The sequence below is a fragment of the Macrotis lagotis genome, chromosome 6 (assembly GCF_037893015.1).
Source record: "Macrotis lagotis isolate mMagLag1 chromosome 6, bilby.v1.9.chrom.fasta, whole genome shotgun sequence".
Lineage (NCBI taxonomy): Eukaryota > Metazoa > Chordata > Mammalia > Peramelemorphia > Peramelidae > Macrotis > Macrotis lagotis.
Genome location: NC_133663.1, coordinates 53,661,775 through 53,678,024, shown reverse-complemented (window position 1 = coordinate 53,678,024; position 16,250 = coordinate 53,661,775). Strand labels below are relative to the sequence as shown.

The 16,250-nt window shown below is 43.5% G+C and overlaps 1 protein-coding gene across 1 annotated transcript; it reads right to left on the bottom strand.

The window, feature by feature from the left end:
- Positions 1 to 4,745: 4,745 nt before the first annotated feature.
- On the bottom strand, positions 4,746 to 5,912 carry PAQR9 (progestin and adipoQ receptor family member 9). The gene has a single exon (XM_074192736.1). It carries the CDS (start codon positions 5,910 to 5,912, stop codon positions 4,836 to 4,838), a length of 1,077 nt encoding a protein of 358 aa, XP_074048837.1. The 3' UTR covers positions 4,746 to 4,835.
- Positions 5,913 to 16,250: the final 10,338 nt, after the last annotated feature.

Here is a 16,250-nt window from a genome sequence, read left to right as displayed (position 1 = left end):
TGGGGGCTCATGCATTGCAAAGAAGATATATTATAACACACCAGATAAAGCATTTCTATAAAACAAAACAAACCACTGTCCCTTCCATTTAAAGCAGAGTAAATAGAAATGATTACATTTTGAATATGCTCAATGATCAGTATCTGTTGCAAACAGATGGAAATCAGAGCACCCAGAATCCTGGTCTCCAAAGTTCAGATATTGCTACTGTGTGTAGCTCAGGGAGCTTTCTTGGCCATTAACTGGTAAAATAAGCACCCTGAATTTCCCACTTTATTCATAGATTCAAAAAAATATAAACCAACCCCAAAACAACCAAAAACTGATCACAAGTAGAATGTAAACTGGGGAGAAGTGGGGAAGAGGACTGAGATGGGATAGTGCTGCGGTGAGAAGTCCTGAGTGTTCATCTGAGCAGCAGCTTGACTTTCTGGGTACAAATGTAAAAATCCAGGCTAAAATGCTCATGGCTCTTCCTTCTGCTGTCCTGGACACTTCTGGTTGATGTCTGAAGCCCAACTGCTTATTTTGTTTATTAACAAGCTTTCTAAATTCAGTGAGAGTCTTATCTTTTTGGGGTTTTTTTTCAAAATCCCCCATAAAGATTAATTTTTTTCCAAGAATTCTTTCAATGATAGTCTATGGCAAGAACCTTAAAAGGGGGGAAAGAAACTGAAGGACACAAACCACATAGGCTGGTATAGTTCATATCAGAAATAACACAATTTAGTCAATCAGTATAAACTGCAAAATGCTGGGAATGCTGTTAACAACTCCAAAATGAATGGTTTCTGGATTTTTCAAACTGTACCCTTGGCCTCCATCCCTGCCTTTGGATGAAACCTTCAGGTCTCTAATCATGAAAATGTAAATACATGAATCTGGGAAAGTAAGGTCTGCAGGCCACAGAAACTTGTAGTTTTCAGGTAAAGCATAATTTTTTGCAGTCAATACCCCATTTCTGATACAAATGGGTATCATGAAACATTCTGGCTTAATTGCCCAAAACAGGTCTGGGTCAAGGGTGGATTAGAACCCTACTTTAAATAAAAGCTTCCTTCAGAGCCTTTAGCACCATAAACCAACTTGTTCAGAAATGTGTGAAAGGGGGAATTGATGGTGAAAGAGTAAGGATGGTCAGATTCCCCCCAAATTCATGTGAAAACAAGACCTTGCCCATAGTAGGTACTCAATAAATGCTTGCTGAAATGAATAAAAAAAATTTAGCCAGTAGCATACCCTAAAAAATGTGTGGGGGAAGGGGGCAGTCTACACTAAAATAGTATAAAGAAGAGGAGATATTTATGGAGGATTTCTGTCACCTATTCCACATAGTTTTATGTATGTCTATCACCTGTTGTCCCTTCAAATCAGTGTTAAAAAAACAACCAAAAAAACTACTTGGTATCTGGATGAATGAATAGGTAATCATAACTAAGTATATGAAATCCACAATGAGAACTCTTCTAAGCTGTCAATTCAAAATACTAGTTTGGGAAACTAGCTATGTGGGCTTGAACAAGCTATAGAGCCCTAACATTTGAGAGAATAACTATGGATTTTCTTTTACTGGTAATTTTGTGCCAATTAATTCATCTGGTTGATAAAAAAGACTAGAGATGAAAAGAGCTATTAATTATTTCTTGATGTTTTTTACTCCTTTGATCAAAATCTAATTCTCTGGCAGAAAGTCATAAAAGATAAAAAAAAAAAGGTCAAAAAACATTTTCATGAGCATCATTCTTAAACATTTTCTATTCCTAGAAATGATTTGCATGAAATAGCATATTGATTTGATGGGGCCTAAATTTTTTTTAAATTAAGATCACATTATAAATCATAACTTTACAGGCACCATTTATGAATGAAAATAACATTCCAGGCAAATCTTTGGACAGGCCAGCACCATATAGTCTAGGTGGGATATATATAGAAGACATTATGTGGCCAATGGAAAATATCACATTTATTTTTACAAGCCAGTCATGACTTTGTGACATTGCTCCTTGAGATGGCATCCTATCCAGGATTAACAAGTAAAAATAAAATGGATTATATAATATGCTTCATTTCATTACTCCAATAATTTATGCAGATCATTTTTAAATTCATTATTATTTTATCTCATCTTTAATTTGCAACTAAGATTAGATGCTATGGAGGCATAATCAGTCTTTTATTTTAAAGACTGGATAGGGTAAAAGGGCAATTAGGAAATTGTTTCAGAGAACTAAACTCTTCTAATTTTGGTGTGCTATTTCTATTATTATCTAGTAGTCCCACCTAAATATAAATAATAAGTAAATATTGGTGGATTCTAGTAAACCACTGTTTATGATAGCAGAAACCATGAAAAACTTAGCAAATAAATATAGAAAAAATTAATGCATTATCCCTGGTCTTCTAACTCAAATATACCTAACATGTATATTGAGTCGATTGAGGAAACATTTCAATTTCCATGCTTATTATTCCCTTTTCCCCTACACCTGACTTTGAACCAAGAAAGAAAATGAGGAAGGAGGAAATGAAGAAAAGGAAGGAGAGAATTATTTTTCCCAGTGACACACTTTGAACCAAACCTTTCACAGGGAAAAGTGTGTCATCTTACAGGGCTCACGCAACATTAATCACTTGAAAATGATATGGGTATAATTTTATCCTTAAGTGGCCTCTCTGTCATAAGGACAAAGAGGGAGGAGAAAGAGGTTGGGGGGGGGGATTTTGTCTTTTGGTTTAAATGTTCTCCACTGAGAATTAAGAAGATGACCTTAAATAGTGGCAAAAGCTGCCCCCCCCCCAAAAAAAAGCAGAATCTACCTTTGGAAGTCTATAGACTGACAGCTCAGAATTGGTGCTACAGCTCACCTCAAAATCAAGAACAATGGATAATTTCAACACCCCACAGTAACATTCCTTGGGGTACCAGAACAGACACCATTCATAAACAAATAAGTTTGCATAAAAGAGAGGCTATTTCCACAGGCTCCTTGACTACAGAGCTTATTAACCTATGACAGCAGCCTGGCTGTAATGCTGATTGAGTTTTCCAAAGCATGAACAGGTGGTGCTCAATCAATACCCTTGCAATGAATTTCAGGAAAAGACCCTACATTAAATATAAACATATAAATATAAATTTAACTTCCATATGCAAACAAAGACACAAAAATCAATTGGGATATACTATCTCCTCCAGGGAATTGTGTGACACCTCTCTGGTTATAAAAACAGTAGTACTAGCCCCTTTTAAAAGCACCATCTCTCTGATTCCAAAGAATCCTCTCTTTTCTGTTTGGTGCATGTTGATAATGCCATAATAATCTATAATTCAAATTCCTTCCCCAACATTTTCATTTCAAGTCACCTAATAGACCTTTGAGAAGCATCTGAATAGCCCCACTAGATTGTGCTCAAGTGCAAAAATGATTAGGACTTGTAAGAAAAACGTCCCCAATGAGATAGGCCAACGTGAATGGTTGGAATAAGTCAAGTACAGGAACTCATTTCCAAATGACTGAAGATGGCACCATTAGTCATTGCCTAAGGCTGTACCAGTTAAGAGCCTGTCCCCCCTAAAGATCTGAACCTCTGATGCTGGGAAATGGGTAGCTGACCTCCCATCGCAAAGCTAAATCCTGTTTTAACTCCAACTTTTCAATTATAGCTGATGGAATCTGTCTCCTGATAGATAGCTGGGATTGAGTGATCTCTTCCCTTACTGAATTTTTAAAACAAAGAGCTGCATCAGTTTGAAACACTCTCATTGGTTCTTCCCCAAGGTTACTTGTCAGGAATACCAGTGGCAGCAGCAATCCTGGTTTGATTTCTATGCATAAAATCCCACATGCAGATTTTTTTTTTCAGAAGATGAGGCTGAGCATCAAATTCATTCTACAAAAAAACACATCTTTCTTTGTTCATGGATGAAATATTAAATCTTCATTTGCGATGGAGGCCCCTCTCCCCCCCAGGTAAGGCCTCCTCCTCCAGCTAGGGCCAAGATTCATTGGTCATTTGGGCACGGCTTCAAAAGGCACATTTACTCCAGTAGGAGCATCAAGATTCAAATAGCCAAGGTGGGATTTGTGTTGCCCTATCAGATAGGGGATCAAGCAAGAACTGAATGAATGATTGAGAGGATGTCTGGCCTGGGAGCTTTTCTCCCATACCTTGGATCCCTTTCCCTATAGGAGAATAATTCACAGCTAGATCATCACACAGAAGAGTGAGTGGTCCTCCAGAAAAACACTATAAAAAGGCAACAGCTCTCCACCAAACTGCCTTCAACCCAATTCCAGTGTATATATATATATATATATATATACATATATATATATGTATATATATATATATATATATAATGCAAAAAAGGCTGAGAATTCAAAAAAAAAAAGAAATCATCACCCCCCCCAACTTCCCAAAAAGAAAATTTCAAGTGCTTATTCTGAAAATATTTCCACACAGGAGTTAATTTGAAAAAAAAAAACCCATAGGAAATAATCATTGCATATATATATATATGTATATATATACATACAGCTATGTATGTATATATATTGTGTCTAATATAACTATATATATATTAATTAAATAACAATTCATCAACACATTGAAATAATTGTGTTCACATTTCCATGCATTTTCTAGCAGATGAAAACATCAGGGTTCGTTTAGTTCTTTTTCCACAGAGAGCGCCCAAGGCGGGGCTCGAGCGAGGGCGGCTTTAGGGTGGCCCGGGCGGTTGTGCGTCTGGATCCCCGCGGCGGCGGTCACGGTCACCCGTGTGCGTGTGTGGGCCTCCCCGGACATCCCCCTCCGCGGGTGGGGGCGGCTCAGTCCTCCCTGCAGAGGTCCGAGCCGCTGAGGAACCTCCGGATGACCAGGCCCAGGCAGAGCACCAGCAGCAGCATGTAGCCCACCGTGCCCGGGAGGGTGGGCGCGGCGGGCGGCGCCTCCAGGAACTGGCGCAGCCCCTCCTCCACGTAGTGCATCTGGTCGTAGATGCTGAGGAAGGTGAAGATGTGGAAGAGCTGGTGGCTGTGGCCCACGATGTCGAAGCGGCCCGGCTGGATGCGCTCGGGCAGCTTGCTGACGTTGAAGAAGGCGGCCACCAGCAGCCAGAAGTAGCGGCGGTAGAAGTGCACGAAGAGCGTGGGGTTGCGGGCGCGCAGGTCGAAGAGCCAGCTCTCCAGCATGATGGGGCAGGCCATGCTCAGCGGCATGACGAAGACGAAGGTGCGCAGCGCGAACGGGTAGGCGCACCAGTCGCCGCGGCTCTTGCAGCAGGCCACGGTGCAGGTCACGGCCAGCGCGAAGGCCACGGGCAGCACCAGCGCGCGGTAGGCCGCGATCAGGCGCGCGCAGTCCACGCGCCAGCCCAGCCGCTGCTGCAGGTAGGGCGTCATGACGCCGGCGTCCAGCAGGCTGAGGCCGGGCAGCAGGTAGTGGTAGTAGGCCACCGTGCTGCCGAAGCCGTAGTAGCTGATGGAGGCGTAGTCCAGGTAGAAGAAGGCGGCGCGCAGGCGCAGCGACAGGCAGCTGAAGACGTGGGCCGCGCAGCTCATGGTGAAGGTCAGCAGCACCCCCGAGGCGTAGCACCAGAGCGGCAGCAGCCCGGGGTGGTGGAAGGGCAGGTCGTGGCGGCCGCCCAGGAAGAGCAGGCGGCCGAACTTGGTGAGGAAGAGCAGCAGCGGGATGAAGTGCGTCCAGAAGTTGAGCGTCTCGTTGGTGGGCTGCAGCACCGACGCCACGCACTCCTGCGCCGTGCAGGGCAGCCGCCGGTAGCCCGACAGGATGAAGCACTCCACGAAGTCGTCGGGCACCTCGTCCCAGCGCAGCAGCGGCTTGGGGGCCGCCGGGGCCGCCGCGCCCCGGCCGCCCGCGCCCCGGGGCCGGAGCCGCGGCCGCATGCCGCCCGCCCCGCGCCCGCGGCGCCGCTCCTCGGCCGTCCCGGCGGGGCCCGCGGAGCCCCCGGAGCCCCCGGAGCCCGGGCGGCGGCGCGGCTCGGCCCGAGCCGCCTCTGTGCCCGGCGGGGCCGGGGCCGCGCTGCGCAAGGGCCCGGGATGCGGCGCGCCTCTGCCTACAGCATCCTCGCCGGGGGCCCGGCTCCCGCCGCCGCCGCAGCGCTGCGACTGAGCATCGCGGTAACTGCAAGCACAGCGGCGGCGGGGAGGGGGCGGGGAGGGAGCGGGGCGGGGGCGGCGCCGGAGGGAGCCTCCCGGCCGGGGGCTCGGGGCCCTCCTCCCCCGCGCTCCGCGCCCCTCGCGCCCCCCGACGGGGCTGTTAATGATTCACGGCCCGGAGCAAAGGGCGCGGCCCCGGGGCCGCCCCTCCCCCCGGGCCCGGCCCGGCCTTCCACAGCCAACAGCCGCGCTGGAGTTCCAAGGGGACAGTTGGGGTCGCGGGTCACGGGGGGAGGGGTCCCCGAAAATGAATGGAGCCCGGGGACCCCGGAGGAGGAGGAGGAGGAGGAGGAGGAGGAGGAGCCTCGGCTGGGGGCGGGGGAGCCCTGGAGGGGAGACGGTGCTGGCCAGCTCCCACCCGGCGGGGTCCGTCCCGATGCGCGGCCTCCGGCACCCCTGGCCGGGAGGAGACCCGATTCGGTCTTTCTTTAACATTGAAGCGTGAAGCCGAGCTGGGTGGAAAGGGCCCGGCTCCGGCGCTCCGCAGGGGTCATTTCACCCCGCCCCCCCATTTTACAGATAAGAAACAAGCCCCGGGGGGCTGCCAGCGCCAGAGGGCACGGGCATTACGGGCCTTCGGACTTTAAATCCCTGCGCCCTCCCACCCCCCATGCAGACATGCATGAGCCAGACCGCATTCATAAGCAGCACATCCCCCCCCACCCTTTCGGCTTCGGTTTCACGTCATAAAAGACCAATCAGGTGAGGGATTTTGAGGAGGGTCTCGAAACGACTGTCGACCTTCAGTTCTGCAAAGCCCTGCTCTGCCTGGGACTTTAGAAAGTGTGATAATGCAGGGAAGGGGCCGGCTGGAAGGCGTATGATAAGTATTAAACCTCCGCTGTGACCCCGCACTTGTCCCGGAGGTGATCCTGGGCTCTTGGAAGCTCTGGCTGCCCAATTCAAACCCTGCTGGGGTCTTAGACAAAGTGAGAGCGGTGCTGTCTGCTGCCCCAAGAGGAGCCCAGCTCACTGAAGCCACAGAACCGGCTTCACCTCTCTGGGTTGGCTGCATGGCCATGCCTTGTTGGCAAGTCCCCCTTAAGACAGTCCGTGGTGATAAACCTGCACATGCCGCCTTAGCTGTCATCACTTGAAGTTGTGCCATGATAAGCATTAATAAAAAGCCAGCCACGGACAAGTTAGTATTCTGAGAACTTGGGGGAGAGAAAAGAAATAAAAGCATCAACCGGAAAACTACAAATTGGGCTGCAAGTGCACACTCGAGATGCCAGATGAAAGGAGGCTCAAGGGATAAGACAAGGCAAAGTCTTTGGACTTAGACTTAGTCCACCTACTTTGGCCCTTGAGGGACTGACTCATGCCACAAGATAGTAAATCAGCAGATGGAGACAAGGACAAGGAAGCAAGGAAGAGAGCGGACCGAGTAAGCGAGATGGAAAAGGCAGGGGCGTGTTCAGAATAAGGGAAGCGATCCAGTTTGACTAGGACATACAGAACAGGACTGGAAGTAATGAGAGAAAGTTGGTGAAGTCTGTGCAGGAAGAGCAACCTGGCTATGCTCCGCAGAGCCTAGAAGTGTGAAGATATTGATCGGGGGATATGGCCAAAATAATGAAAGCCCACATTATCTCAGAGAGCGGCTAGACACAGAAGGAGGGGTTGACTTGGTGGCTAATTAGGAGGCAGAATTGATAGCATTTGGTAGAAGAGATGGAAGAAACACAATTCTAGGGTCATGATCATGGATGTCTGAGTGAATGGTATTTCCATTGACAAAATGAGAATGTCAGGAAGAGCAGAATCTGGAGGAATATGATGGTCATGTTAAAAAATTGAAAATTCTGGCTTTTTTTTTGAGGCAATCAGATTTAACTGACTTGTCCATTGATACACAGTAAATGTCTTAGACTGGATTTGAACTCAAGCCCTTCTGACTCCAGGATGTGCTCCATCCTCTGTATCACCTCACTCCCTGGAAGTTAGAATTATAAAGTGGCATGAATTAGTGGAAGAGTTGTCATTCTATCTGGGAGAAATGATATGAACACACACATACACACACAAATACAAGAACAAAAATACGGAGACAATAGATAATGGACAAATTTAAAAGTCCGTTAAAGGACAAATTCACTTAAGTGTTTGATACTTATTGTGTAGAAATCACCCACTTAATGGAATGGGGAAGATACAGAGATCAATGAAATTTGAAGGCTATGCCTTTATTGGAAGAAAACAAAAGCCTTTTTACTTTAAGCAGGTTTACATTGTGCTGAGCACTTTACAATTGAATTTGATCCTCCTGACAGTCCTTGAAGGTAGGTGCCACTTCATACCCATTTTATAGTTGAGCAAACTGAGGCAGACAGAGGTTAAGTGCTTTAGGGTCACATAGCTCTTCAGTGTTTGAGATCGAATTTGAACTGGTCTCCCTGACTTTAAGCTCATCATTCTATTCACTTTGCCACCTAGCTACTCTACTGTCTTAAAGGGGGAAAGTATTGATATGAATAAAGATTAAAAATATGGATTGGACTATAGGGCACAAGGAGGTGTTATATAGGAAGTCAACAGGAGGACTGGGGCAGGAAAGAGGAGCAATTGGGAATGAGAGGCTGAATAATTCAATCGTTTATTGATTATCTGTTAGAGGTAAAGCACTGTGACAGTGGAGGTGCCCCAGGATGAGAAAAGAAACAACTTTGCCTTCAAGAAGTTTAGAATCTAATAGAGGGAAAGGAGATGTTACAATGATAAGTGTTAATATATAGACTATCGTACGTGTGTAAAAAAATCCAGGTGAACTGAGAGATTTGGAGGGGATCATAGGTTTCATGAAGAAGGGTGCACTGGCTGACTTTGAAGAAAAGGAATTCCTATAGATGAAGATGGTGGAATTTGAGGCAGTGGTTTGCTGGTAAAAATGTTTTTAATAACTATTTCCCAGGCTGGGGGTGGGAGAGTAGGGAAATGTGCATAGAATACACTTTTTAGTTTAAACTGAATTATTTTGTTTCTCAAGTTCAGACAATCCTCCAAACAAGAAAGCTAGATTTGTAGTATTTGTCCCATTTCCAAAGAGTAAACACTTGCTGTGAAATTTAACAATTGTCCCTCTTGCTTTGAACTGCTTCTAGGCTTTGGTCTGAGTGATTCTGTCTGAGGGACTTGTGCACATGCAGCAGGATAATCATGGACATGAACAGACAATTGGTTGTCCTGGCTAGAAAACTGAAGGTATGAAGGGAAAAATAGTACATGATAAACTTAGGTTAGAGGCAGAAGTGGAAGGCAAGGTGTACTGGTCTAAGTAGTTGGTATTTTATTTCTATATCACTGAAGAACAACTCCTGAAATGGTTTTCAGCAAAGGAAGAACAGAATCTGACCCACCTGTGTACTTTGGGAAAAATACAAAAATGATAGATAACAAAGGATAAATTAATTAACCTGTGATTTGGAAAGATTGCTTCAATGTGAAAGGATGGGATTATAGAGTGGGAAGCAGAGTAAGCAGTTAGGAATATGTTGTCATAGTCCAGCCTTGGTGCATGTGCTGAGGGTCTAATCTAATGTGGTTACAGTATGAGGAGGAAAGAAGGGCACAAAATTGTGAGAGCCTGCAGAGGCTTGAATGGATAAGGACCTGGCAGCTGCTCAGACTGGTGGGGGAAGAGATAGGGAGGGAGAGGAATGAGTCAAAGATGACTCAGGATTTGAGCCTTGGTGTCTGGAAGCCCAGTAATGCCATGACAGTAATTGCAAGGCAACTTGTAAGGCCCAAGTGACATTAGCTATCAGAAATCTTACTGTCATCATATTGTCATTGTAACATCTGAGAAGTCAGGAATACTTAGGCTTCTGCTCAAGCCTGACCTCTGACAGGCACAACAAAATTGTGGGATCCTGGATAAATTGCTCTTCAGGGCTTGCAAATTACAGATGGCTTCCTGGAGGAACTCTCCATACCCAGCAGTACCTTACACAATGAAATTACAGGTCCAGACCCTCCCCACCCCCCAACAAAGCCATAAGAAAGCCCATCTCCAGTGGCTACCTTAATAAATTTGGTGAATGAAATGAGTACATTACTGCCTTGCTTGAGATGATGCTGACTTGAGATGCCTCATAATTAAGTTTCAGTAACTTGAAGATACAGTATAGTAAAATTTCACCAGTTCCGGGTCTGGCTAGCTGATAGGTCACTCTTTTTTACATTCAGATGCATATTGTAACTACAACTAGGCTAATGGTGTGTTGCTTAGTAGAGGATCTTAAGGGACAGACTTTAATGAATATATACAAAATGATTTGTAATTAACAGTGACTTTTGGGGTAGATAAATGGTTGTGAATTATACTCATTCTCCTAATTAGTTTAAACATGCTCCCTAAAATCTGCACTCTTAATTGGCTTTGCAAATGGTCCCTTCCCTGTAGTTCAAAGGTAAAGTGATGTGGCAGAATCAGTGTGCTTCTAATTAGTAAGGATTTGCTTGGGGGGGGGGGAGTATTAGTGTCTTGTGTTCCATTTTCCATGTCTGCAGCTTTATTCTTTTCAATCCAAACCTAATTTTTTTTTTTATTCCTGCACCTAAGAGTCTGTGCTAATTTGTAAAAGGGATTTAAGACTGGAGCATTACTAAGGCTTGCTTAGCAATGGTAAACCAGAGTCTGTCAAGTATAAAGAGAATATGAGCCTGGCATTTGTTTTTAATACTCTTTGGCCAACCACATAGTTAAGGCTCTGTGGATAATATGTTCGCCCTTTGATAAAGTCTGTATTTATGAACATCACAGTTGCATAATCAGTATACTTAGACAAACAGGACAAAATAAAATGATGGAAAATTCACAATAAACAAAATTGCTTTTTATTAATTGTTAAAAAATTGTTTAAAAAATTGTTAAAAAAAATCAAGAAAATACCATTTTTTATTGGGAGCCAGAATCAATTGTAACTAAGTGTGCCTTTTATGAATTTTTTTTTAAATCTGCATACTACTTTGGAAAGTCATAAACTGCTTGCATAACATTTCTGGTAAATTGGAAATTTGTCTGATGTAAGCTTTGTCTCTTTGAATCCTTTGTTTTTTTGTGTTCTAACCTATTCCCTGAGAAAATAAAAATGATTGGCAGCTACAATATGATCCTAGATGCTCTCTGATACTAAGTTCTTATCTACTGTTTCTTATAATAATGTTTGTCCTTCATTTTCAAAGAAGACCATGACATCAGGAAGGCACATGAATTGGACTTGGGGGGGGGGAGAGCTGTGCTAAGTCACCAGCTTTGCCAATTCAAAAAGGACTGCTTGGTTTGATGTTTTAAAGCAACTGGGGATGACCCTGGCTGTGAGACAATCAGGACTAGGTGACTTGCCCAAGGTCACATAGCTAGTAAGCAGTAAGTGTCTGAGGCTGGATTCGAACTTCTGTCCTTCTGATTCCAAGGCCCTGCAAAGTAGAAAAATCCACTCTTCAATTGTTTGTTGTTCCTGTTTTTAAGTCCTTCTGTGCAATTGTTCCTGAGCCTCAATTGTTCAGTATTATCTTTTCTTACCCTCCTTTGACTTACAAAAATATGTTTGTCAAACCTCTATGTTTTTTACAAAAGTCAATTCTATTATCAATTAAGACTGTATCTTTCTTTCCCATATCAGTTAGGCAGGAGGATGAAATAGAAGCCATAGACTGATTTCCATTCCCTGGATCTTACATGGAGAGATAAGGTGTCCCTAAATGTAAACTAAGACCTAACCACATAGCCCTTCACTGAGTAATCACCTTGTGTTACATCGGGAAGCTAGTTCAGGCCCCTAGCAGTCTGTTTTGGTCAGTTCTCCACAGTCAAAGCTTGATCAAAACAGAACTGTAAAATTGGGCTGTGTTTACATTAGTGTGATTCCCTATGGAGTCCCTAAATATTTGTGTCTCTGGGGTCCTTATCACCAAATGTAGCTTGAAAGCTGTGACAAATTGGTTCAATTTAATTTATAACCTGGTTGGATTGGACCATTTTCCCTGTAAATACAGTAAGGCAATATATGTTTTCTTCTATAGTAAAGTAATAATATATGTTTACTTCTTCCGTAGCTAAGTAGAAAAGTATTACTTGTAAAAATCCCCCACAAGTTGGTACTTCCTTGATAAGCATACTGAATTGTTCATAAAGCCCTCAAAAATGTATCTTTTTTTTTTTTTTTTGGTTATTGTTACTAAGCTCCAATAAGTCTATTGTACTCTGGTCTACAAAGCTTTTGTAAATCACTATAAAAAATATTTATTCCAAATCTTAAGCTGCAGAGAGTGGGGTACTGACCAGTGTATAAAGAAAACTACATTAGATCTTGACCTTCCTTTGTTGTCGATAAGGTGTATTTCCTTTTGATAATTGGGAAACAGTCTCAACTCTAAGAGACTGGAGTTGCCAGATACCAAATTAGAGGTCTGTATTTTGTAAGAGTGGAAAGCAGCAATCCAGTCAGTGTGTTGTTCCCAAGGAGAAGAGCCTTGTAGCAGCATCAGATGTAACCATGGCAACCCCTAGGGAAGTCTTCAGGAGGGATGCTGGATTCCAAGGCCAGGTGGAGAGAGGGCTGGGAATTGGCAGCAAAGCAATTGAAGTTGAAATTCTCATCTGAGACTATTCTCATCCTTACCTATCTGCCTTCTTGTGCAGCTGTACTGTTTTTGCTCATCATGATTTGCCCAATTTGGGAACTTCTTCAAGAACGGTAGCTGTTCCCCCAACAGAAGCTTTCCCAACCAGGTTCCCCATGGCTGTTTTGCCATGGGTTAACTTTGTGCTAGAGAAAATTTCTCTAGAGAGTATTTTTCCTGGGTTGTTGATTTTTTCTCACTTTTTTTCCCCTTTCTGGCAGACTCTCTCTTCCATCTTGATGATTGTATCCCAGCACACGTAGGTCAAGGACACTGAAATTCCAGGGCGCAAGCTTCCTCTAGTCAAAGTCTATTGCAAATACAGTCAGTCAGTTGACTGACCTTCTGTTGGCTTGGCTTCATGCTAAGCACTAAGGAACAAAGAAAAGCAGAAAATGGTCCCTGGCCTTAGGGAGTTCACCACCTAATGGGGGGACAAAACAGGAAGTAATCAAAGAGAAAGCTCTAGGATTAGGTTGGCATTAAAACATCAAACCAAGCAGCCCTTTTTGATTTGTCAGTATCCCTTGAGACATAAATATGGTATAATGAAGAGAATTCTGGGCCAGATTTGCCTTTAATTAAACCAGTTTCTGACACTAGCTGTATGAGTTTAGGCAAATCACTTAACCTTTCTGAGCTTCGGTTCTTCTCATCTATAAAATGGGATTAATATCTTTTAAAGTGATTGGGATATTTGGGGGATCAAATAAGATGTTGCATCACATTTGCATTATTATGATTGGTATAGAAAATCAAGCAGTTGGGAGTTGGAAGAGCCTTGGATTGTCAGCTAGTCACCTGTCCTGGAAAAGACAGTTACTGCAATATAACCCCAAGTGGTCAGCCAGTCTTAGCTTGAACTATCCATTGAAGAGGAACTCATCTCCCAAGTTGGTCCATTATATTTTGGGATCACTCTAATTGAGAAATTTTTGCTTGATATTAAACCCAATTTTTTTTTTGCAACTCCATTGTCTTCTGGAGCCAAATCTCATACTTTTATACAGATGGCTGCCTTTCATATTATGTAATATAGGCAAACACAGAGTGCCTCTGAAGATTCCTCTGCACATGGAGAGACATTGGAGAGCCTACTTTCATGACATAGAATGGAAGCTGGTGAGACTTGGAACACTTGCAGTCTATACCTGGTTATGGTCTCAAATCATGTAGTTAGCAACTGCCTTTTTCAGTGGATATCACAGAATTAGGGATATTTTAGCTTCAACCCAGACTTGTAGGTCATTTCTTTTCAGAAATGCTCCTGGTTGAACTCTGGTCCTAGCATCTGGTGAGAAAATGAAGACTGAGAAGCATTGGGTCCTTCTCCCCACTGAAACTGTGGTAACACTAAGAAATGGGTGTTGGCCCTGGGTCTCCATCTGTTTTTTTTCCAGCATAGCTCAATGTAGAGTGAGCTTCCAGGCTTCTTGTGTCTGATGTTGGCAATCTGTACAGCACTGGTAATGTTTGTCCTTTAGTCTCAAAGAAGACCATGACATCAGGGAGATAGATGATGCCATGATAAGCATGTGAAATTGGATGGGGGGGGGGGCACTGTGCTAAGTCACTAGTCTCACTTTCTCCTCCACAGTCATTTTGTTCCAGTGGCCAGATATGGATCAGGAACAACTCGAGATGGCCCTGGATGTGAGGCACTCAGGGTGAAATGACTTGACCAGGGTCATACATTGTCAAATATCTGAGGCCAGATTTGAATTCCTGTTCTCCCGACTCTATCCACTGGGCCACCTACCTGCCCATTGCTACTTACAAGAGCAAGATGTGACCTTCACTAGTGGTCATTGTGACCTGTTTAACTGTACTGACTCACCAAATAGCAGTTTTGAGATATGAATTGGGTTGGACCAATGTTGAGACTGAGCTGTGTTTGAGTCTTTAAACCCCCCCCCCCAGGGATTAGAGTGGTTTTATATTTGTATATGTATATACACATTTCCCTTGAGATACTGGAAATGTTTATATTGCCACACATTAAGTAAATGTCCCTAGCTAATGAAGTCAAATGGAACTGCAGTCACTGCAATTAACAATGAAGGGAATACAGATGGTGGAAGCTCAAGTCAATGGCAATAGAGAAGATAAAATGCGAAGCCCTCTTGGTACCCTAGAATTCCAAAGGGCAATTGTAGCTACTCTGGCTCTGAGAGTGGGTGTATTGGCTACATCCAAGAAATAGAAGCTATTTTGATTATCAGGCCCTTCTCTTTGTTCTAACTCTTGTGCATCTGTTGGGCACTTTTGCTCTTAACTTGATCTGAAGTTCCCTTTACAAATACCTTAAGAAATACCTTTTTTGGGGGGCGGCTAGGTGGTGCAGTGGATAGAGCACCGCCCTTGGAGTCAGGAGTACCTGGGTTCAAATCCGGCCTCAGGCATTTAGTAATTACCTAGCCGTGTGGCCTTGGGCAAGCCACTTAACCCCATTGCCTTGAAAAATCTAAAAATAAATAAATGCCTTTTTTGGCTAGGCCTCATCATCTACTTGAACGGGAGACCAACATTGACTTTCACCAGCATGCCTCTGGACTGGGCTCACAGGAAATCCCTGACTGGCTATTCTCCAGGTTATGGCTTTAGCTTCTCACCCAATTTCCTTCTTCTAAACTTTACATTTTCATCAGCATTATCTGAGATACATTATCCCCAGCTCTCAACTTCCCATTTGCTTTCTGCTGCCTCTGTCTTGTTCAATAAACTATGACCCCAAGTTTATCCATGCTGTTTCCACATATCTAGAATTCTCTTACGCCACTCTTCAAAACTCTGGTTTCATTTAGTCCTTTCTAACTCAAGCCACTGGAATCATGAGCTCAGGTAGAGATCCTCACCTCCTTATGGATACCAGAAACAGTACTTAAAAGTTACCAGAGGTAGCTGTCCCTAATTCTCTTAATTCTCCACATTTAGTTTTATCTTAACCATCTGCAATTTGGGGAAAATGGAATACTTAACATTGGGTGTTATTTGCTTATAGCTGAGTTTGAAAGATTTGGGTCACCTTTAGAAATAACAATCCTAACTGGAGATAATTGATGCTTTTAGTACAGTGACTTTTATATATCAGAGGTGGGGAACCTTTTTTCTGCCAAGGACTATTTGGATATTTGTCATTCGTAGGTCATTCAAAATTAACTTAAAAAATAGCTTGCTAAAGTTGCTAAAACTTGCCCATAAAAATGTCCTAGATTTATTGAATTTTAAGTCCTGACAAAACATGATTTCAGAAAGTCAAAGTGGATTTATAGGTGTGTGAGAAATATTTTTGGAAATTAGAATTTTAGTATTTTTTAAAGAAAAATGTGTTGAAAATTGAAAAGTCACTGTCTGAAAAATGATTAAAGATAAATTATGTATTTAGGAACATAATTCAATATGCAAAATGATAGAATTGGTGCTACAGGAAGTAGCTGAGGA

What these genes read in the sequence shown, in the direction of transcription:
- PAQR9 (XM_074192736.1), bottom strand. Translation starts at nt 5,912, where the DNA reads ATGCGGCCGCGGCTCCGGCCCCGGGGCGCGGGCGGCCGGGGCGCGGCG.